The sequence below is a fragment of the Ceratotherium simum genome, chromosome 17 (genome assembly GCF_057802395.1).
Source record: "Ceratotherium simum simum isolate JZ-2026a chromosome 17, ASM5780239v1, whole genome shotgun sequence".
NCBI lineage: Eukaryota > Metazoa > Chordata > Mammalia > Perissodactyla > Rhinocerotidae > Ceratotherium > Ceratotherium simum.
The window spans coordinates 9,668,425-9,691,494 of record NC_141916.1 but is presented as its reverse complement, the minus strand read 5'-3'; the positions used below and the strand labels follow the sequence as shown (position 1 = coordinate 9,691,494).

The window sequence follows — 23,070 nt, the reverse complement described above, 5'->3', positions numbered from 1 at the left end:
TGACCTTGTTTTCAGATTGAGGAAAGAAGCAAAACACCAGAAAATCTTTGGACTAAATGCAAGATGGAAGACCCCAAATATCTTAAATATAATTCCATTTTTCTCCTGGTTGAGCAGAGAATGTCACTAAATATGAGAGGTGAGAAAGATATTATAAATGGCTTTCCAACTATACTCCAAGGAATTCCAAGCATTTTAAGAGGAACCTCAGGGGGCATTTCAGGGAAGGAGTCAGGGAGTGATAATAGGTAGAGGTCCAGGTCTCTAATATGCCCCCATAAACCAGAGCAGTTGGTTTGGGTATAGGATTCTGAGTAAGATTTTGTTTCTAGAAAGGATTCTGAGGCTCTGAAACCGTGGGGGAAGAAGGGGTGGGGGGACAAAATAAAACCTCACTAATTTACTGCCATCCTCCCTAATTATGGAGCCATACGTATTTTTTCTAAGTTATGGTTCTGGGAGAGAAGAAAAGACTACAAACATGCAAATAGGTAAAACACTCAGATCAGTTTTTCTCTAAACATGACACCATATTTAAAAGTTTGGGCTGACTCCTCTTATCCAAACAGAGTAGACTGCATGCTGTTAATGCTATTGGATGATAATTCTACTAATAATTACTACAGAGCCTTGAATGCTTAATTGATCACTGTGAAAATCTTCATTTTACAGTTGCGTAAACTAAGAAGTTAAATGACACATCTAGAACGTGGTGGAATAAGGGTTTGAATTCAGGGAGTTTTGACTTCAGAGACAAGGGTGTTTAACTGTTTTTTTATTTTTCTGTACTGCGTAGCGGTATGTTAATTCAAAAGTGATAAAAATTTTTATTTTCAAGACATTCATTTCTCTTTCACTTTTGTTCATTCAAGAATATTTATTGAACATCTAGTATGTTCTGAGAATAAAGTCAAATAAGATATAGATCCTCTCCTCATGAACAGGGGAGAGTGCCAAGTAAGTGTGATGTATGTGTTATGTGATATACATGTTATCGTAAAGTATGCACAGGTAGTTAGGATTGGGGTCAAGTTCAGAAATCACAGATAGGGAAGGTGATGTCTATCTGTATCTTAAATTATAACAGAAGTTAGTCAGGGGGAGGGATAGTGCTGAAGAACACTTCAATTGGAGGAAAGAGCAGATGGGATATGGAGCAGAGAAACATCATGATGGCCGAAGACCTACAAATAGTTTATTATGTTTACTACAACTAACACTGGCAGGTGCATTAGAGAAAGAGCCTAGAGGAGTAATTTTCAAACATTGAGCCTAGACCAGTAATTTGCAAACATTAGTGGGCAGCAGAATCACCTGGTGGACTTGTGAGGCTACAGTTTTCTGAATCTCCTTCCCAGAGCTTCTCATTCGGTAGATGGGACGTGGTGCCCCGGAATTCACATTTTTAACAAGTTACCAGGTAATGTTTATGCTGCTCAGCCAGGGGCCACACTGTGAGAACCATTAGGTAAGATCTATAAGCAGGGGCCAATTTCTCTTTACCTTAGTGTGATGAAAATTTAGCTACCAGGAAAAAAAGCATTAGAAAAAAAAAGATATGAAAATTCTGTATATAATACCTAGTTAATATATAAGGAAATATATTTGCACACTGAAGTTTGGTGTTTTTGCATTTTTGTAGTTTTTAATAGAAAAATAAGATATACTCCTATAATATTTAAACATTTCAAAAATATATAAATTATATGTAACTATTTGCCAAAGTTACCTACTATTAATAGCTTTTTACATGTTGTTCTAGATAATTTGTATGCATATACAAATATATGGACATAAGTCTTTATGTGTACACACTTTAAAATGGATGGAATCATATTTTTCTCTTCTACAGCTTGCTTTTATTGCATTTATTATGCTTTTAACAACATTACATCTCGGTGCATACAGATCTGCCTCATTTTTTTATAGTCGTGTTGTACTTCATTATAAATGCACAACAATTTACCCATTTTCCTAGTGGCTTTCAGTTTGCCACAGTTATAAATGATGCTACCTGGACATCCTGTACGTGATTCTTTGCAAACTTGTGCAAGTTTGCCTATAAGTAAAACATCCTTAAGTGGAATTGCTGGGTTCATGGCTTTTAAAATGATGTCATCATTACTGCTCTATTAGTTTCCTAGGGCAGCCATAATAAATTACTACAAATTTGGTGGCTTAAAATAATAGAGATTTATTTTCACACTTCTCGAGGCCAAGATGTCAGCAGGACTGCACTCCTTAAAGAGGCTCCAGGGGAGAATTCACTCCATGCCTCTTCTAGCTGCTGGTGGTAGTTGGCATTTCTTGCCTTGTGGCTGCATCACTTACTGCTCTGCCCCCGTTTTCAAATTGCCATTTCCTCTCTGCCATTTCTTCTCTTCTGTGCGTCTGTCTCTAAACTCTCTTTGTTTCTCTTATAAGAATGCATGTGATTGCATTTAGAGACCACCTGGATAATCTAGGAGGAGCTCCTTTCTCAAGATCTTTTTTTTTTTTAAAGATTTTATTTATTCAATTTTTTCCCCCCAAAGCCCCAGCAGATAGTTGTATGTCATAGGTTCACATCCTTCTAGTTGCTGTACGTGGGACTCGGCCTCGCGCTGGACGGAGAAGTGGTGCCTTGGGGCGCGCCCGGGATCCGAACCCGGGCTGCCAGCATCAGAGCGCGCGCACTTAACCGCTAAGCCACAGAGCCGGCCCTCCTTTCTCAAGATCTTAACCTCATCACATCTTTTGCCATAGGCCTTAGTCTATTGGGGCTGCTGTAACAAAATACGGTAAGCTGGGCTCTCTGGAGGCTGGGAAGTCCAAGATTAAGGTTCTGGCAGATTCATTGTCTGGTGAGAACCAGCTTCCTGGTTTATAGATGGCCATCTTCTCATGTTCTCCCATGGCAGAAGGGGCGAGGGAGTTCTCATGGGTCTCTTTTATAAGGGCACTAATCCCATTCACGAGGGCTCCATCCCCATGACCTACTCACCTTTCAAAGGCCCCATCTCCAAATACCATCAAATTGGGGATTAGATTTCAACATATGAATTTTGAGAGGACACAAATGGCCTCAGTCCATGGCATTCCACACTGGACCTTCTAAAATTCATGTCCTTCTCTCATGCAAAATATTCATTCCATCCCAATAGCCCCAACAGTCGTAACTCCTTCCAACATCAACTCAAAAGTCTAAAGTCCAAAGTCTCATCTAAATATCATTGAAAGCAGATATGGGTGAGACTCAAGGTATGATTCATCCTGAGACAAATTCCTCTCCAGCTGTGAACCTGTGAAATCTCCCAAAATATAATGGTGAGACAGGCATAAGATAGACATTCCCATTCCAAAAGGGAGAAATAGGAAAGAAGAAAGGGGTAATGGGTTCCAGGTAAGTCCAAAACTCAACATTAAACCTTAAGGATCAAGAATGGTCTTCTTTGACTGGATGATCTGCCTTCTGGACTCACTGGGCCTGTGGCTTCACTGCTGCAGCTCTCTCAGGCTGGAGTTCCCTGGCCATGGCTCTCCCGGGTTTGGAACTGCACTCCAGCGGTTCTTGGGGATAGCCCTGCCCCCAGGACTCCACTAGGCAGTGCCCTAATTGGGTCTCTGCAGTAGCCCTACCCTGCAGTGGTTCTCTCTTGTGTCCATGGCTCTCCCTGGATGGGATCATGAGCCTGCGGCTTGCCAAAAAGGATTCTTTTGGAATCTAGGTGGAGGCAGCCATGCCCCCACAGCCCTTGCACTCTGCACACTGGCAGGGATAGTGGAGGAGCGTGGACACTGCCCAAGTTTGCCGCCTGTATCCTCCAGAGGTATGGCCGCCATGGTATCATACAAGGGCTCACTGGAGCTGCACCTGGGGCAGCCAAGGAACACAATGCAGGAGTCAGGGAGCAGAGTCCACGATGTGAGGCAGCACCCGGCAGGACACCCCAAGTTCCCACAGGCTCCGATGGTCCCTCCTTTCAAAGCATTCTGCCCTTGGGGCCCGTGCACTCTGGGCCTGTGATGGGTGGGCAGCCCTGATGGTTTCTGAATTGTCTTCAGGGTTATTCTTCCATTGTCTTCAGCAATTGCTCCTGCTTCTCTTGAGATGAGGACTAATCTTATCAAATGCTATTTTGTCCACAGTCTTAAGGTTCTCTTCTGACCATATTTTCTCATTCTTTTCAGTATGGATGGGCCGAGAGTTCTCCAGATCTTTAAGTTGTTTCATTTTTGAGTAACAGTTCTGTCAAGTCATTTCTCTCTTCTGGCATTTTACTGTAAGGAGTCAGGAGGAACCAAGGCCATTCCTTTAACACTTTGCTTAGAAATAGCTAAATATTCAGCTAAATATTCGATTTCATCACTCACAAGTTCTATTGTAGAACTAGAAAATGAACACAACTCAGCCAGGTTCGTTGCCACTTTATAACAAGGATCGCCCATTGTTTGATAACACGTTCCTCATTTCTGTCTGAGACCTCATCAGAATGGCCTTTAACCTCCATATTTCTACGAACATTCTGTTCAGGATGACTTAGGTATTCTCTAAGAAGATTGAGGCTTTCTCTACAGCTCTCCTATTTTATTTCTGGGCTCTCACCAGAATCATTCTTATTGGTCCATTTATGGCAATGCACCTCAAAACTCATCCAGCTTCTACCCATTATTCAAAGCCACTTCCACATTTTTAGGTATTTGTTACAGCAGCACCCCACTCCAGTACCAATTTGTATCTTAATCTATTAGGACTGCCAAAATAGAATACCATAGACTGGGTTGTTTATCAACAACAGAAATTTATTTCTCACAGTTCTGGAGGATGAGAAGTCTAAGATCAAGGTGTTGGCAGATTCAGTGTCTGGTTGGGGCCCTGTTTCTGGTTCCTAGACATCTGTCTTTTCACTATGTCCTCACATAGCAGAAGGGACAAGGGGCCTCTCTGGGACCTCCTTTATAAGGGCACTAATCCCATTCATTAGGGCTTTACCCTGATGACCTAAAGACCTCCCAAAGACCCCACCTCCAAATGCCATCACATTAGGGATTAGGTATCAACATATATAATTTGGGGGAACACAAATAGTCTATAGGCCCACATAAGGTAATAGTACAGAATCTGGGGATTAGGACACAAACGTATCTTTTTGGGGGCTGCTATTTAGCCCAGTACAATTGCTTTTAACAATTCTAAAAGTATAGTATAAGAAATCTGGTGAGGGGCCGGCCCGGTGGCGCAAGCGGTTGAGTGCGCGTGCTCCGCGGCGGCGGCTCGGGGTTCGCCGGTTCGGATCCTGGGCCCGCACTGACGTGCCGCTTGGCAGGCCATGCTGTGGCGGCGTCCCATATAAAGTGGAGGAAGACAGGCACAGATGTTAGCCCAGGGCCAGTCTTCCTCAGCAAAAAGAGGAGGATTGGCATTGGATGTTAGCTCAGGGATGGTCCTCCTCACACACACACACAAAAAAATCAGGCGAATTGTTTGCTTTGAGAAGTCCATTTCCAATTCTTCATGGATAATTATATGCTGGTTCATATTATTTTTCCTAGTTTGCCCATTATAGAAACATATTTAGTTAGTTTGACCCTTAGTATCAATTAGCATTCTCAGAGTCCTTTGAACTATAGCCGTAGTTTACATCTAAAAATAGCTTTTTTGTTACTGATATTTTGTGGGCTATGCACTGTTGATATCTCTCCTGTCTAATTGTCAAAGTAAATCAATCAATAGGATTTAACAGATGGTCCACTTTGAAGAATAAAATAACTTTCCAGGATTAGATTCCAATTTTAATTCAATTACATGTTGGTAAAGAAAAGATGTGGTTCAGTTTAATTCCAGTTATAAAATTGGGTCAGTTGTCACCTAAACTTAAACATCGTACATTAATTCGACACTACTATATCCTTTTGTACAAGAAAGAGGAAATAGCAAAAGGACCAGTCCATTATTCTTTAAGGAACACATTAATTCCTTTAGGTGAAAATAGATCACTTGACAGGTTGGATGTGAAGAACTACTCATGCCTTATCTATAGGCTATCTGGAAGAATTTATAGTGATGCCAATAGTCTCCTCTCATCTATTGATTTAATTTGGGACTTAGTTTGCTGAGAACCTTATTTCTGGACTATATTTTGAAACATAAACTTCTGGGTGGTGTAGACTATTGATAAAGGTTCATAAAATTGATACATCCTGATTTAGATTTGGGAAGTTGAAGAAATGATTATTCACAAAGTATATAAAGGAACATTCTGATATTCTGTACAACCGAATGAGAAAGGGCCTTGACTATAACACTGGAGTCTAACCTTTGACTATTGCCAATAGTTTCATTACTTCTTTTTCCCGCATCTTCTTCTCCATAGATTAGTCAACCCATATTGATCTCTAGACGATAAGGCAAAGTTCTTGGGCTTCAGCGCATCCCACCACATAAGTTTTTGAAAAACACTTGAAATAGCCAAATGTTTTTAGTAGTCATTGCCAAATGTCTTCAGTAGTCATCAAGTCACCATTTCGTTGACAATGATATATTGTAGTCTAAATAGTCAAAAACATTATAGAAAGGACAGAGGTAAATAAACTGGAATAATGATGAATTTCTAAAAACTTTGAAGGATGATTGGGGTTTAGAATTCCAAAGAACCAGTGTTTGAATTCTGATAAACAAGACAGGCAAGGCTATGTGCAAGAATTGAAATTTGGAAATTCACCATAGAAGTAAAACTGAAGGAGTATATTTGTAAGCAGACAGAGAAGCCTCCAAGATGGTATGTTAAAGTAGAACCAGAAACAATGCTCCTAATAAAAAGATACTAGTCGTGGTACCAATGTGATCACTTCCTGGACATTACACTTTGGAAAAATCACTTTGCACTTCTGATCCTTTATGCCCTCGTGTGTAAATGTGATTAAAAATACCACTTCCTCTTAGTTCATGGGATTATGATAATTAATTGAATCTAGAAAAAAAATTGAAAGCTCAAAAACATTGTTTATTTTTTCATGCACCCTGTTTTAAGTAAAACCCGTCATAAAACATGTGGCATGTATGTGAATTGCTAAGAAACCAAATTAGCTGGTCCCACAGCCCAGCCTCTAGCTATAATAATTAACACTGCTTTTATGGGAGAGAATCAGCTTTATGCCTACCTGGACTTTAGGAAGCAGTCTCCAAAATAGTTGCTTTCCCAAATTAAACAAACCTTCCCATTTTCTTAAGGGTTGTTTATCTTCTATTGACTTTATAGTCAGACATAAATTTTAAAACACTACCTTTCATTTTTAAAACTAAAGATTAATATATGCATTGTATGAGTACATCTGCATAAATGTGTATAAAAATATACTATGATAGTTTAATAGATGTAGAGAACGGGATATAAAATAGATTAATATAGTTATAGCTACCAAGCAGAGGAGTCCTGGATTATTGGCCAAGTTGTTGGAAAAAGCCCCAGATACGTACGGGTTAGTGTTCCTGGAAGAAAATTGACCAGTCAGGTTAAGGCACTGTGAGAATTTTGTAGATGTGTTGTGTAGAAATGTTGGTGAACATTTAGCATTTGGACTGTCAAGATCTTGTGTTATGGCCCCTGTGCTGGCCTCCACAGACTGTAGTGATAATCCAGCACAGGCTACAGGTCGGAGCCCAATTCTCAGGACTGCCGTAGGCTTTCCTCTGAGGCTTTGCCCTGAACGCAGGGCAGCTCTCTCTGCCAGAGGAAACTGACAGAAAATGTGTCTCCTCAAAATATAAAAAGTGTTCTACATTTGAATAGGCTAGTTGCTTGTGGTGGGATGGAGCTGCCATCTTGAATGACCTGGCTTAAAAGAGTCACACAGGCTCCCAAGGCTCCTGTGGGACCAGAGCAGATGTGAACCTCTCCTTGCTGCTGTGATCCCAGACCTGGGAGACCAATGTAGGTGAACTCTTCATTCTTGGCACAAGTTAAAACTTTAATTCCAGCCTTACCCATTTCTCAGATTTTATCTGTGACTTTCTAATTCTGTTACCAATCTTCATTCTGGTCCCCACCCCCGGTTTCTCACTGACTTGGCAACTAGACACAGACTTCCCTCATCCTCTCAGACAATCCTCATTTGACCTGTGGCTGCATTGCCTCCATTCAGCACTTCAGGATAGGTGGCCTGGATGCAAGGCAGGCAACTGGTTATTTAATTGAAGCAGTTGACGTTTTCTTAGTTTAATCTAGGCACAGGAATGCTTCACCCAAACAAAATAAACTCTAAGTACCAGTTTCTATATACTCAGCACCACATGTAGGTTGAACTAAAGGTATTTGATGTGTTAGGGAGATTTAGCATGTAATCTATCGCCCAGACCTGATCAGGAAGTTTAAATTCTAAACCTAAAATATTTTTTCTTTTTTTCACAATCCAGTCTTTCATTGTAGGGCATGTGCATTATTGATAGTATTTCTAATAATTCTCCCTCTCTCATTTTTTTTTGTGAGGAAGATTAGCCCTGAGCTAACATCTGTTGCCAGTCTTCCTCTTTTTGCTGAGGAAGATTGGCCCTGGGCTAGCATCCATGCCCATCTTCCTCTATCTTATACGTGGGATGCTTGCCACAGCATGGCTTGACAAGCGGTGCATAGGTCTGTGCCTGGGATCCGAACCTGCGAACCCTGGGCTGCCACATCAGAGTGTGGGAACTTAACTACTACGACACCAGACCAGCCCCCTAATAATTCTCTTTGAAACTTTCTATTTATTTCAGATGTCAATGGATATTTTATTTAATTGAATTTTATAGCAGGTTATTTAAATGAGTATAGGGAATTATTTTAGTGGCAGCTAAGGAATGCCAATAAATTTCCTTCTCATAATGGTAGATATCTACTGTTATTTGTAAAAAAAAAAAAAAACTAATTTTCATTTTATACTTTTCATTTTTTTTCTCATGCACGCTTGTTTGGTCTTTTGTTCATACTTTAATAGTTGTATCAGCGGATTGAAAAAGAAAGAAATATATATGTATATATATACATACACATATATATTTAATTTGCTAATTATTAAAACATGGTCACAACTTACTGGGATGAGTTAAAGCTAGTGGCTCTAATGAGGCTTGTGGAACCCAGTTACACATGTAACACTTGTTTTTCTGTTTGTGTAGATAATCCAGAAGCCGCTCTACCTCTCTCCCTTTGTGTTGCCTTCAAATATCACACGTCGAGGAATAGTGACTAGGCTCAACAATTCCACACATAATCCAAAGAAATCTGTTCAAGTGGGCATCTGTCAACAGGTAAAATTATGATTTTAATTCTGTTTTTTCTTGATTATACTCATAAATAAAAGGAACAAGACACAGCATCCATAAGTTGTATAAAGTGTTACAGAATTGTGCACAGGAAAATAACATGAGGCCGATGAATGTGTATGAATTGGATCTTGACTTCTCAAGCGTTGTTAATAATGAACAGGTGACAATCTTGGAAGTGGAATTTTTCAAGAGTTAATGCTTCTTGGTCCACTTTTCAATGATTTAGTTAAGAGATCATAAGACGTCAATTTATATGGAAGAAGCAAAATAGGTAGGAGATGAAGTGAAGAGGTATGTGAGTAGTGACTCATGACCTGGAGTATACGATTATAAATTAAAATCAAGTCAATGTGCTGGAAACAGAGCACAAAAGGTCATATACCTTGATAATCTGGTGAATGTTGTGAAAATAACAATACAGGAAAGAAAGAGGATTAAGGAGAAAAAGAATAGCTCACTCATATTATTTTTAAAGGCAAGGAAACTTTTTTTTTTTCTGTGAGGAAGGCTACCCCTGAGCTAACACCCATAAAGCAAGGAAACTTTTGAAAGGAATGTGTAGCATCTGAGAAAATAGCTTGACTTCTATAACAAAGCAGGGATAATTCAAGTAGTTGACAATTCAAAGGATAAACACGCAGTTTCAGGCAATATATGGTAGAAAAACTTTAGTTTAATATGGAGCTGGAATCAGCAATTCCTAAATGATCTTCCTTAAGGATAGAATCTAGAGAAATGGGAAATAGTTGATTGTTTGTGGATACTCACAAATCGTCATCCAAAGTTGTTAAAGAACTTTCATTAGCGAAAAGATGCCTATGGAGATGATGAATACTTAGAGGAGATAAATGTATGTTTATGTATGTGTGTGCACGTGTGTGTATGTGTATATACATGTGTTAGAGACAGAAAAATGGGAGGAGTTGAGGGAAAAGGAGGGTAGCTTATGTCATTATTATACGTTTTTACTCCTTTCAGTTTTTTGGATACTTCTGGTTTTTTTTGTTTGTTTGATTGTTTGTTTTTTGAGGAAGATCAGCCCTGAGCTAACATCTGCCAATCCTCCTCTTTTTGTTGAGGAAGACTGGCCCTGAGCTAACATCCATGCCCATCTTCCTCCACTTTATATGGGACGCCACCACAGCATGGCTTGACAAGCAGTGCATCAGTGCACGCCCAGGATCCCCCAGGTGAACCCCGGGCCGCCGCAGCGGAGCGTGCGCACTTAACCACTTGCGCCACTGGGCCGGCCCCTGGATGCTTCTGTTTTTTGAGTCCTTTTCTGTATTTGAATGGTGGATTTATTGTTTACCTGTATATACCTTAGTCACGTTACATTCAGCAAATATTAGTTTCCTTTGCTTTTCATTTAGGATGCACTTGAGTGGCTGTTGCAATCCAAAGTCAACGGCTTCCCAGGCACTTATGCCAAAATTGCTACCAGCATTAGCCGCAGTATTCCTATCCTTGTCTAGAAAACACTGTTAAAATGTCTGCCTCAAACGAATATGTTTGGGCCTAAGTTTTATTTGTATTTATGTATTTGTATATTTGTTTATTTACTTACTTCATGACAGAACATCAGATTATCACACATTGTTATTTAGAAATGAATAAATTCATTATTAAAACTGAAACTTATAATTAAAGAGATAAAATGACAGCAGAGGCACAATGGGTGCCTTTTCAAAGCACGAATATTCGCAGCTATTTATTCACCAACTCTGATATTATTTAATAACCATATTGAATACCTTACTCTATGCCAATAACTCTGCTGAGAACTGAGGACGCAGTGATTGACTTCTGTATCTTGGACTCCAGTGGGAAAGACGTGTTGAACAAATTGTTAGATATGTTATGTGAAGGTAACAATATTACAGGTGTTTCCAAATTATTCACTGGAAGAATGAGGAATTTGGAGCAAAAATTATGTTTTCCTGGGGGCCGGCCCGGTGGTGCAAGCCGTTAAGTGTGCGCCCTCCGCTGCAGTGGCCCGGGGTTCGCCGGTTCGGATCCCAGGCGCGCACCAATGCACCACTTGTCAGGCCACACTGTGGTGGCGTCCCATATAAAATGGAGGAAGATGGGGATGGATGTTAGCCCAGGGCCAATCTTCCTCAGCAAAAAAAGAGGAGGATTGGCAACAGATGTTAGCTCAGGGCCAATCTTCCTCACAAAAAAAAAAAAATTATGTTTTCCTGTGGTTCAAATTGAAATAAGAAATATAAAAAATACTCGTTACAGTATAACTCATAGTATTGAGATAAGTTAAATCATTTAAATATTCCAGGATTTAGTGAAATAATTTAGGAAATATTACCAGTGAAATACTGTTAAAACTCATGATATAAATATATATTCATAGTTAAAAAACCAACAAAGTGAGAAATTCAAATCTTAGAACTGTACCCATGTGTAATATATTTATTTTCATTGCATTTATATACGTAAATACATACTCACATTGTATATACATATGCATGTGTAAATATTTACTGCATTTATTATTCCTTCAACTCTAAGAAGCACATTATTTCACATTTTAACATCTTTGAAATCAGGGTGTCTCTTCCCCTGGATGCCATAATGAGGTCCTCATGACAGTCATGGCCTATGCACACGCAAATTTGGTGGTTGTTTCTGCTGATGATTGGACAATTTCAATCTTTTGATATTTCAGTCAACAAACCATTTATGGGCCATTAGAGGCAGGAGTGTAAGTGCTGCTGTTTTCTGAATATCTTCTGTTGATAAGTTCTGGTAAGATCACCAAAGCATCGATGTCAAAACTTATAATAAAAACTCACAAGCAGCTCGGAAGAAATTCCTAGAGTAATCTGTACAAGTGCTGGATCATCAATGCTCTCGTTAGCTCAGAGGGTGATATTAGATAGGGAACACACAGCTATTGCAAACTATGAGTCAGCAAGTGATTCAGAAGAATCATTATCTGATTACGAAAATATTTAAGAATACTTAAACCAGTTGAAGATTTTTTTCTTTAGTACGTATTTGTACATATAATTTTGATATAACTTAAAATTATCTTTTTTTATTGGATGAAACGTGTGACATTCACATATATATATTATTGACACTCTAGCATAATATTCACCGATATGTTTACAATAGTTTATTCTAGTGATAGTATTATGGGTGATTTATATATTTTTTCTTTATCTGCATTTTTCATATTTTTAAATTTTAAAATCCCGATCAATGCTTGTGTAGTTCGAAAATAATAAACAGCTACTGATTTTAAACTTTAAGTAAAAATTTATATTAAAATTTCTGGGTTAACTACTAAGGTATAGAAATAGAATGCATAAACTTCCAAATTATTAGAAGAACCAAGTGGAAGCTTTTTTTCCATTGGTGCAAGCACGACTAGTAAAATACAGGAGCTGGCATTCACAGAAGAGAATGGCTCTAACCATAAGAAAAGATGCTCAAAATTATTAGTAATCACAGAATGCAAATTAAACCACAGTAAATATTTCATGCCTACTGGATTAGGAGAAAAATTAAAAAGCCACACATTGATGAAGATGTGTAGCAAAAAAAAGTGTCATACACAGTTGGTGTCAGTGTAAATTCATACAATGTATCTTCAACGGCTCCGCTGGAATATCTTCAGAGAAATGTCTGTATAAGTCCCTCAAGAAAGATAAGTATGAGAATGTTCATAGGAGCATTTTCGTAATGACAACTAACTGGAAACAATTCAAATCTTCACACACACACACACACACACACACGCATGTACACCTACATACATATACTCAGAAATGAGATAGTCCCCAGTATTCGCAATTCCATTTTTACAAGTTTGTCTGCTCACAAAGGTTTATTTGTAATTCTAAAATCAATACTCACAGCACTTTTGTGGGCATTTGCAGAGCAGCAAAAAGTTTGAGTCATCAGACACGCACGTTCTCCACTGAGGTCTGGCTTCTTGTTTCAGCTCTCTTCCTCTAAGCGGTGTCCTTTCTGCAGTCTGTTAAATGCCATGTTCTTCACATATTGTGTTTTTGTTGTTGATCTGCTGTTTAAAACGGCCCCCAGTGTAGCCCCGAAGTGCTGACTCGTGTTCCTAAGCACAGGAAGGCTGGGCTATGCGTTATGGAGAAGATGTGTGTTAGATAAGCTTCATTCAGGCATCAGTTTCAGTGTTCTTTTTTTTTTTTTTTTTAATTTTTTGTTTATTGCAGTAACATTGGTTTATAACATTGTAAAAATTTCAGGTGTACATCATTGTACTTCTATTTCTGCATAGATCACATCATGTTCACCACCAAAATCCTAATTACAACCCATCACCATACAGATGTACCGAATTATCCCTTTCACCCTCCTCCCTCCCCCCTTCCCCTCTGGTAACCACCAATCCAGTCTCTGTCCCTATGTGTTTGTTTATTGTTGTTATTATCTACTACTTAATGAAGGAAATCATATGGTATTTGACCTTCTCCCTCTGACTTATTTCACTTTGCATTGTACCCTCAATGTCCATCCATGTTGTCACAAATGGCTGGATTTCATCGTTTCTTATGGCTGAGTAGTATTCCATTGTGTATATATACCACATCTTCTTTATCCATTCGTCCCTTGATGGGCACAACAAAAAAACTACCAACCCAATTAAAAAATGGGCAAAAGACCTGAACAGACATTTCTCCAAAGAAGATATACAGATGGCCAACAGACACATGAAAAGATGTTCAAAATCACTAACTATCAGGGAAATGCAAATCAAAACTACAATGAGATATCACCTCACACCCGTCAGAATGGCTATAATTAACAAGACAGGAAACAACATGTGTTGGAGAGGATGTGGAGAGAAGGGAACTCTCATACACTGCTGGTGGGAGTGCAAACTGGTGCAGCCACTATGGAAAACAGTATGGAGATTCCTCAAAAAATCAAGGATAGAACCACCATATGATCCAGCTATTCCACTGTTGGGTATTTATCCAAAGAACTTGAAAACACCAATTTGTAAAGGTACATGCACCCCTGTGGTCATTGCAGCGTTATTCACAATAGCCAAGACTTGGAAGTTTCAGTGTTCTTGACCATGAGTTCAAGGTTAATGAATCAACAATATGAGTAAGGTGTCTTTAAACAGAAACACTCATAAGGAAAGGTTATGTGTTGGTTGGTTGATGAAAGCATTGTGACCAGAGGCTTGCAGAAGGCTAGCCCTGTCTTTCTCCTAGGAACAGCAGCTTAGGATTGACTAATTCAGTGTTCATGATGACTTTATAGAACACAACTAGCATGAAAAATGAGAATCAGGGCCAGCCCTGGTGGCCTAGTGGTTAAATTCAGCCCACTCTGCTTCAGTGGCCCAGGTTAGGTTCCCAGGTGCAGACCTACACCGCTGGTCAGTGGCTGTGCTGTGGCAGCGACCCACATACAAAATAGAGGAAGATTTGCTACAGATGTTAGCTCAGTTAGTTTATGTGTTATATATAAGTTTAGGAATGCATACATATATGCATATATACATACACATGTATGGTAAAAATGTAGATAAAATTAAGTTAAAGTTCATCACACAATTCAGAATAGTGGTTGTTTCTTGGTAGAAGGAGGGTGATGTGGTCAGGGAGGAACACACAAGGGTGATCAGATTAAAAATATCTATTATTTTCTAAAGACCCTAAATTTATACAGCATAATTAGAAAGAATTCTGGGAGATTCACATTCAACATCAATTTTGGTTTATTGAATGCTTGCAATGTGTACATTGCCAAGCTAAGCATAAGCTGTTTCATTTAATCCTTAGCCTACTCTTGTAAAATTTCACTTTAAGACTTGGCTTTTGAAAGTTACAGTTACTACATTAAATATAATGTACAACATAGAGTTTAGCAGAAAGGAAATCCCCATAAATGCTTTGTTCTTTAAAATGTGATTTTTTTATTGCATCTTTCCTCATGTTAATGTGATATGTTTTCATTTATCATTTTAAGGAAGGTCAAGATAATGATATTTACATTTACCTGGGATATTCCAATCATGCTATTTATTTTACATGTATTCTTCTGTCAGTCCTCTCAATTACCCTGTGAGGTAAATACAGTTATTAGCCTGTTTTTACAGACTCAGAGAGTCTTATTACTTCACTCAGTGTCACAAAGTGACAGAGCCAGTATTCCAAGCCTCTGAAGCCCCAGATGAAACCATATAAATAATAATAAGGCTTAATTCATAGAATGTAGTGCATTGGAAACAAATCATTTAAAGATTCAGATTCATAGAATTTATATTTAGTGTTGCCACCTATTTATTGTGTGAATCTGTATGAGCCTCTTCACTATTCCATGAGCATAGATGCCCATCTGTGAAATGGAAATCCCAACATCAACCTAGCTTATTAGTAATTTCGGTATTAATATTCATAACATGATCTGAATATTAGTAAATTTTAATGCTCCTATTGATATCATCATTTAAAAATAATGAATTTAAGATTATTTAGAGAAGTTATTGATGATTTTTGAGATGACTGAAAAATAAATCATCCAGTTGTATTTCTAAGTGTAAACTGTCGCAGATGTGATAAAAACTACAATAGTTTAAACTCATGAACTAGTCATAAAAAATGCTTTAGTTTCCTTTACCCAAACAGGAAAATTGCAAAGTGAGGACTTTAAGCTTCATAATTGTTTTTACACTCTGATTACACAACAAAAAGTAGTTTACCACATAAATGCCCTTTTGTATTTCTTCAGTATTCTTCTAGATTTTTATTTTTTATTTTTAAGCAATAAGAAAGTTGGCTAGTTTAAAATATAATAACAAAATTCAATAATATATAGATTCAGATTTTTTTAGACATCTTTCAAAGACTGATTGCTGTTTGCAGTTGGTTTAACCAATACTAACAATCTGTCTCTTTACTTTCTGCCTTAAATATTATGCTTTTTAAAAGGTACTATTTCCAGTGCCCATGTGCTGTAAACTCACCGTGTTGGGTTAACTGATGGCCAAGGAGAAAGAGTGACTTCAAATTAACTAGATAGATGATTTTTTATTGTTTCCAACATGGAAAAATGATTACAAAAGCAGACTGTAAACATACCGAAGACATACAAATCTTTTCAAAATCGTTCTTTGACAAGATGTGGTATTTTGGGTTGATTTGAACAATTGCCATCTGCAGAATATTAATGAATTTACAGAAGTGTCCCTGCTCTGATGACCATTATTGACCAGGATCTACACTGTGTGCGTTATTTGCTTATGGTGAAAGCTTTTCATTTGACTTTAATACTGTGGTTTCCCTGACGTTTTTGGTAGGCTTCTAATATACAAATGTATCCCTATGCAGTGATTTTTTAGGTTTATTTTCTTACTGTTTTGAAAATTGGATGTCTTTGACCATTTTGACCTATGAGAATACTTTAGATATGCAGAGAGGATATAATAAAAAATACCTAAATTTTTTTTTGTCGTTTTCCTCTCTAAATACGTTAACCAATGGTCTTATTTCTAATTCTATTTATATATTTTTAATAGTCAGCAGTGATTAGAGAAATCCAGTCCCTGACATTATTTTACTTGGGTCTAGTTTCTTAGTGTTTCTGAGCTTTAGTCTCATTTGAAAAATAAGGACAGCGTATTATAGGACTTTAGTGGAAATTTAACTGAACAAATAAGTAGTTACTTAATAAGCACTTACTTGGCCTAAGTATGACTAAATATGACTCAATATTTATTGATTCATAGATCCCTTTATTCATTTTTGTATACCTATAGATTAGATTATATATTAATTTGATTATAATACATTTAAATCAGTAAAGTAAGAGACAAGTAATTTGAACTTTTGAAACTGTTCCATCTAGTTAATGTCACTGTATCTAGAGCCATATCATCTGTGTATGTGTGTCTTCAGAGAGGAATAACTTGTTATTATGCTTTTATGGTATCCTCTTGGAAAAATAAAATGGATTTGCCTTTCCAATACCATTTTTAAATTTTTAAATTATAAAATATTTCCATTCACAGTCCCTAATAGAATGGTAGATGCATTTGTTGTTTATACCCAAATTCTCCTAAAGTAATGATTTGAGGTGGCTTTCCAAACAGCATTTCTCAATGTATGAATATACAAACAGTATGTAAATAGATAAAAAAGAAATAAAGAAAACAAAACATAGGGGAAAAAAGAAGATACTTTATAAACCATGGTGGCAATTGAAGATTTTATTTGGTAATATTTTATTCTGGTTTACACTTTTGCATATTCCAGATTTTATAAGAACTGGAATGTGACGCTTCTCTAATCAAAAGAAAAAAAATTGCTAATAGAGACAACTAATAAAAAATCACAATGTGAAAAAAAGCAATATTTACAATTATATGGTCTGTATGATCACAATATTATTTAAATTAATTAGAAATATATGAATAAAGAAAAATAATCAAAAGAAATAGGCAAAATTATTAATAGTGATTGTGTTAGGATAGTGTGATTATGTGTGATTTTTTTCTTTTCTTGGTTTTCTAATATTCTATTACAGGGGTCAGCAAACTACAGCCCTTGGGCTAGTTTGTGAGTAAAATTTTATTGGAACGCAGCCATGCCCATTTTTTTAGTATTGTCTATGGCTGCTTTTGCACTAAAACTATTGAGATGAGTAGTTCTGAGAGAGACCATATAGTCCGCAAAGCCTAAAATATTTATTTTCTAGCCCATTACAGGAAAAGTTTGCTGATCCTTGTTTTATAATATAATTATATCCATGTTATAAAGTAAATAAAACAAAATAAAATGTAATTATTGATCTAATTCAAAAATAGCAGAATAGAACTATGTCCACAATCATCCAAAAGGAGAAATAACAGAAGGCAATAGAAAAAGCCAATAGATATATCAAAAGCCTATGCAAGAATCATTCCACTCCTTGGTTCAGCATTGAACAGGAAGGAAAATCCAGAACTGTAAGTATCAATTAATGAGATCAGGACAAACAGATGGAGATTAAGTACTCGAAGTCCTAGTCAGAGAAATAAGGCAAGAAAATGAAATCAAAGGCATCCAAATTGGAGTCAATGAAGTGACAGGACCTTGTATTATAGAAAACCCTAAAGACTCCACCAAAAAAAACTGTTATGACTAATTAATGAATTCAGTGGTGTTGCAGTATAAAAAATCAATATACAAAATTTGGTTGTGTTTCTATACACTAACAACAAATTATTGGAAAGAGGAATTAGGAAAACAATCTCACTCACAATAGCATCAAAAGAGTAAAATACTTAGGAATAAATTTAACCAAGGAGGTGAAAAATCTATACACTAAAGACTATAAAACATTGATGAAAGAAATTGGAGAAGACACAAGTACATGGAAAGATATTTTGTGTTCATGGATTGGAAGGATTAATATTGTTAAAATGTCCATTACTACCCAAAGCAATCTACAGATTCAATGTAATCCTTATCAAAATTCCAATGACACTTTTTGCGGAAATAGAAAAATCAATCCTCAAGTCCACATGGAACCACAAAAGACCCCGAGTAGCCAAAGGAACTTGGAGAAAGAAGAACAAAGCTGGAGGCATTGCACTTCCTGATTTCTAACTCTATTACCAGGCTATACTAATCAAAATAGTATGTATTGGCATAAAAACAGACAAAGACATTAATCAGTGAAACAGCATAGAGAGCCCAGAAATAAATCTATGCATTTGTCAATTTTTGACAAAGATCCCAAGAATATACAATAGAGAGAGGATAGTCTCTTAAACAAATGGTGCTGGGAAAACTGGGCAGCTGCATGCAACAGAATGAAACTGGACCCCTATCTTACGCCATACACAAAAATCAACTCAAAATGGATTAAAGACTTGGACATAAGACCTGAAACCATAAAACTCCTAGAAGAACACATAGAGGGTAAACTCCTTGACATCGGTCTAGGTGATGATTTTTTGGATTTGACGTCAAAAAAAAGCAAAGGCAACAAAAGCAAAAATAAACAAATGGGACTACATCAAACTAAATAGTTTCTGCACAGTAAAGGAAACCATCCACAAAATGAAAAGGCAGCCCACAAAATGGGAGGAAATATTTGCAAACCACATATCCAGTAAGAGGTTAAATCCAAAATATGTAAGGAACTCATACAGCTCTCTCTCTATATATATATATACAATGAAATATTATTCAGCCTTAAAAAAGAAGGAGATCCTGCCAGTTGAGACAACATGGATGAACCTGGAGACCATTATGCTAAGTAAAATAAGCCAGACATAGAAAGACAAATACTGCATGGTCACACTTATTATGTGGAATCTAAAAAAAAGTCAAACTCATAGAAACAGTGTAGAATGGTGTTTGCCAGGGGCTGAGGGATGGGGGAAATAGGGAGAGGTTGGTAAAAGGATACAAATGTTTAGTTATGAGATGAATAAGGACTCAGGATCTAATGTGTAACATGGTGACTATAGTTGATAATACCATATTGTATAATTGAAATTTGCTATGAGAGTAGAACTTGTGTTCACACCAAAAAAAGGTATATATATGAGGTGATGGATATATTAATTAACTCGATTGTGAGAATGCTGTCATAGTGTATGCATATATCAAATCATGTTGCACACTTTAAATATATTACAGTTTTGTCAATTATATTTCAATAAAGCTGAAAAAAAACTCAAGGAAATAAATGGTGATCAACATTGAATGTGTCTGAGAACTTCCTTAGAGATATGTCTGACTCACATAATGTAAAATAAGCATTTTAATCTTAAATCCTGTTATCTGTTAATTACAGGTTATACTGATTTTCCTCCATCCATGAATTACTGTAAAATATGTTAAGTCTTAAGTATATTTGCCAAAATAAACGTTCAAATATAGTTAAGGTAATAGTTGTTACTTTCATTCTACTACTCATCATCATCATAGTACTTGTTCTAGAGAAACAGTGCTCTCCCTATTTAGGTTTCATTTTTATCACTTTTCCTACATGAGTTTCTGAAAGCAAAGTCCTTGAGTATGATTATGGGCAAATTAGAAAACTTGAATGTAGAGAATACTTTCACTGAAAATCTGAAAAGTGCGTATAGAAGATTACTGAAAATATCTTGGATATAATTTGACATTAAACAAAAATTAAACCCCTGTGTCTGTTTTCATAGATATCTGTTTAGTTTTTTGGTAGGTTTTCTGAAGATGTGGCAAAATTAGTTTTTATTAACTTATTTCCAACGTTGTCTTACCGACAGAAAAGCGTTTCTTTTCCCTCCACATTTCAATTGAAAAATATCCACAAATGGAATGAGAGTAGTAAAAAGAAGATATTGAGGAATACTGGCAATTACAGCTAAAAGCTAAGCAAGCAGCAGCATTCTACAAAGAAACATTGATGTCAGATAACCAAGATATTTTTAATTTAATTCAGTTGTTTTAAGCTATATGTGATCATTTCTTCCACAGGAGAGTGGGTGCTTTATACCATAAAGCTAGCAGTTCCTAGGCATATCCAAAAAGAAAGTCCCTTTCTTTTAATAAACAATAATATACCATACATTTGATTGGGAGAATTTCATTGCTGCGAAAAATGCATAGAACGTATCATTCACAAAATGATAGGTATCATCAATTTTACAAATGCATTAAAATTAACTTAATTCATTCAAACCATACAATTTCTAATCCTATATGTTTAGAAAATAAGTGCATGCTGAAATATTTTTAAGTATTGTCAATTATTAAAAGTAGAAAAATTCTAAAATATGCCTACTATTTAATTCTTTAAAATTCATCAAATTTAACACATGGTCCTTTTTAACCTTTGTATAGAAAATCTGAAACATTATGGATTAAGAAAGTATTCTAAGTGATGACAGCTCCATTTTCCTTATGCTGAGAAATCAGATTGAGATAGCTGTTATTTTTTAGTTGGTACCCCAATACAGACCTGAATTCTTAACTTCTCTTTGAGTAATTGTTGTTTCCATAAACAAATTAAATATTTTCAATTTTTAGCCCAAAACAGTCAAAGTTGTATACCTCACTCCAATTTTTTGTAAATTTCCTGAGTACAAGAGTATTAAAAAATATTTGTGAGAGACTATATAGTTGTAGTTATACCTGGAAAATAGTATTTTGATGACTATCAAGAATAATATATGAAAATGGAAATATGGTTTAAACCATTATTTCATTTTTTTAATATAGGTTACTTGAATTTCAAATAGAGGAGCAGAAATGCCACCACCAGTGGGTCCTCCATCATATCCACCTCCTGATGGAGGATGGGGATGGATAGTGGTTGGAGCAGCTTTTATCTCCATTGGATTTTCGTACGCGTTCCCCAAAGCCATCACGGTATTCTTCAAAGAAATTCAACAGATATTCAACACTACCTACAGTGAAATAGCATGGATATCATCTATTATACTGGCTGTTATGTACGCAGGAGGTAAGGTTCTTTGGAATAAATAAAATTCTGGGTTAAGAAAACAATTCCTTCATGCCACAATGTTTTACATGTGGTGTCTTGGTATAGTAAAGCTTTGTTTTCATATTGTAGTCACTTAAAATCAACCGAAAGTATAATTAGAATTGAATTTTTAACGATTTTAGTGATTCAACATCTTGAATGCTTCACTTCATTCTGAGTTTTACTAGAGTGTTTATTTGAATGAGATTTACTAAATGGTGGAATTTCCAAGGGAGGCACCTTTCCATTTAACTTGGAATAAAGTCTATACTATAGTGTTAGTATCATTTCCTACTATTGCTACAGTTGGTAGAAATGCCTTCTTCTGAATGAGAAAGAAACTCAAGTTGTGGACAGTCTATAAGCCTAGAAAGTACTTCACCCTAAGCTGCTAAAATGGAGTGTTGTCATGTACCTTCTGGATCCATTCAGGTTTGTGTGACTCAAATAATTCCTTATCTCTACAGTACTCATTAAATATGACATTATTTATTTAAATGGTTGTGTGACAATTATCTTATTACATTCCATGTTCAAATGAGGTATCATTCATAGGGATAATGAATAAATCAAAGTACCATATCACTTCTGAATGTTAAAAAAAAGTTGGACTTATTAGTGCATTATGTCACCTGTCTTCTTTAAATCAATCTCAGCAGCAGACCAGACTGTCTTACAGACTTTTTAAGTCATTACTTAAAATATTTGTATTTTAGAGTTTTCATTTTTCAACTGATTATTTGATTTTAAGAGACAGGTATAGACTCAGAATACAAGCACTTAAAGAAATCATACAAATCATCTAGTGCAATTTCTTATTTTACAGGTGAGGATAATATGGCCTATAGTGATGGAGTTGTACCATGAGGAGTAATATCCAATATTTATCAGTATTTACTTTCAGCTAAGACCTCTGTAAATGCTTGCTATGTGTCATATGACCTAAGCTTCTTAACAATCTGTGAAGTAAGTTGTCTTCTCTCCATTCTATAGCTGGCAAAATAGAGAGATGAAATAGTTTTCCCAAGTCAAACAGCTCTTTAGTGGCAAATAGCAATTTAGACCCCAAACATTTAATTGCTGTGCTCTTCTGCCTTTCTCTCTTTGCCCCTAGAAAGTGACAGAGCCAGATCTAAGCCAGGCATTCTACAGACCTGATTCAGGTGCTACCCCCACCAAAGTCATTTGTTAGTGACATTATAATTATTTGTTAGGATATTGTCTCTTTATTGTACTACCAAGGCAAAAATTGGATCCTCCAATAATCTTGTGTGTGTGCGTGTGTTTTCTACTTTCTGTATGTCAGCGAT

The 23,070-nt window shown here is 36.5% G+C and overlaps 1 protein-coding gene across 2 annotated transcripts in view; it reads left to right on the top strand.

The window, feature by feature from the left end:
- The window catches only part of SLC16A7 (solute carrier family 16 member 7), a 171,233-nt gene that overhangs the window by 84,457 nt on the left and 63,706 nt on the right, over positions 1-23,070 (top strand). For both annotated transcript variants that reach the window (XM_087442099.1, XM_087442100.1), the window contains exons 3-4: positions 9,134-9,265; positions 21,496-21,739. In XM_087442099.1, the coding sequence (XP_087298225.1) occupies positions 21,526-21,739 (214 nt within the window). In that variant the 5' untranslated portion in view covers positions 9,134-9,265; positions 21,496-21,525. The remainder of the gene's footprint in view (positions 1-9,133; positions 9,266-21,495; positions 21,740-23,070) is intronic.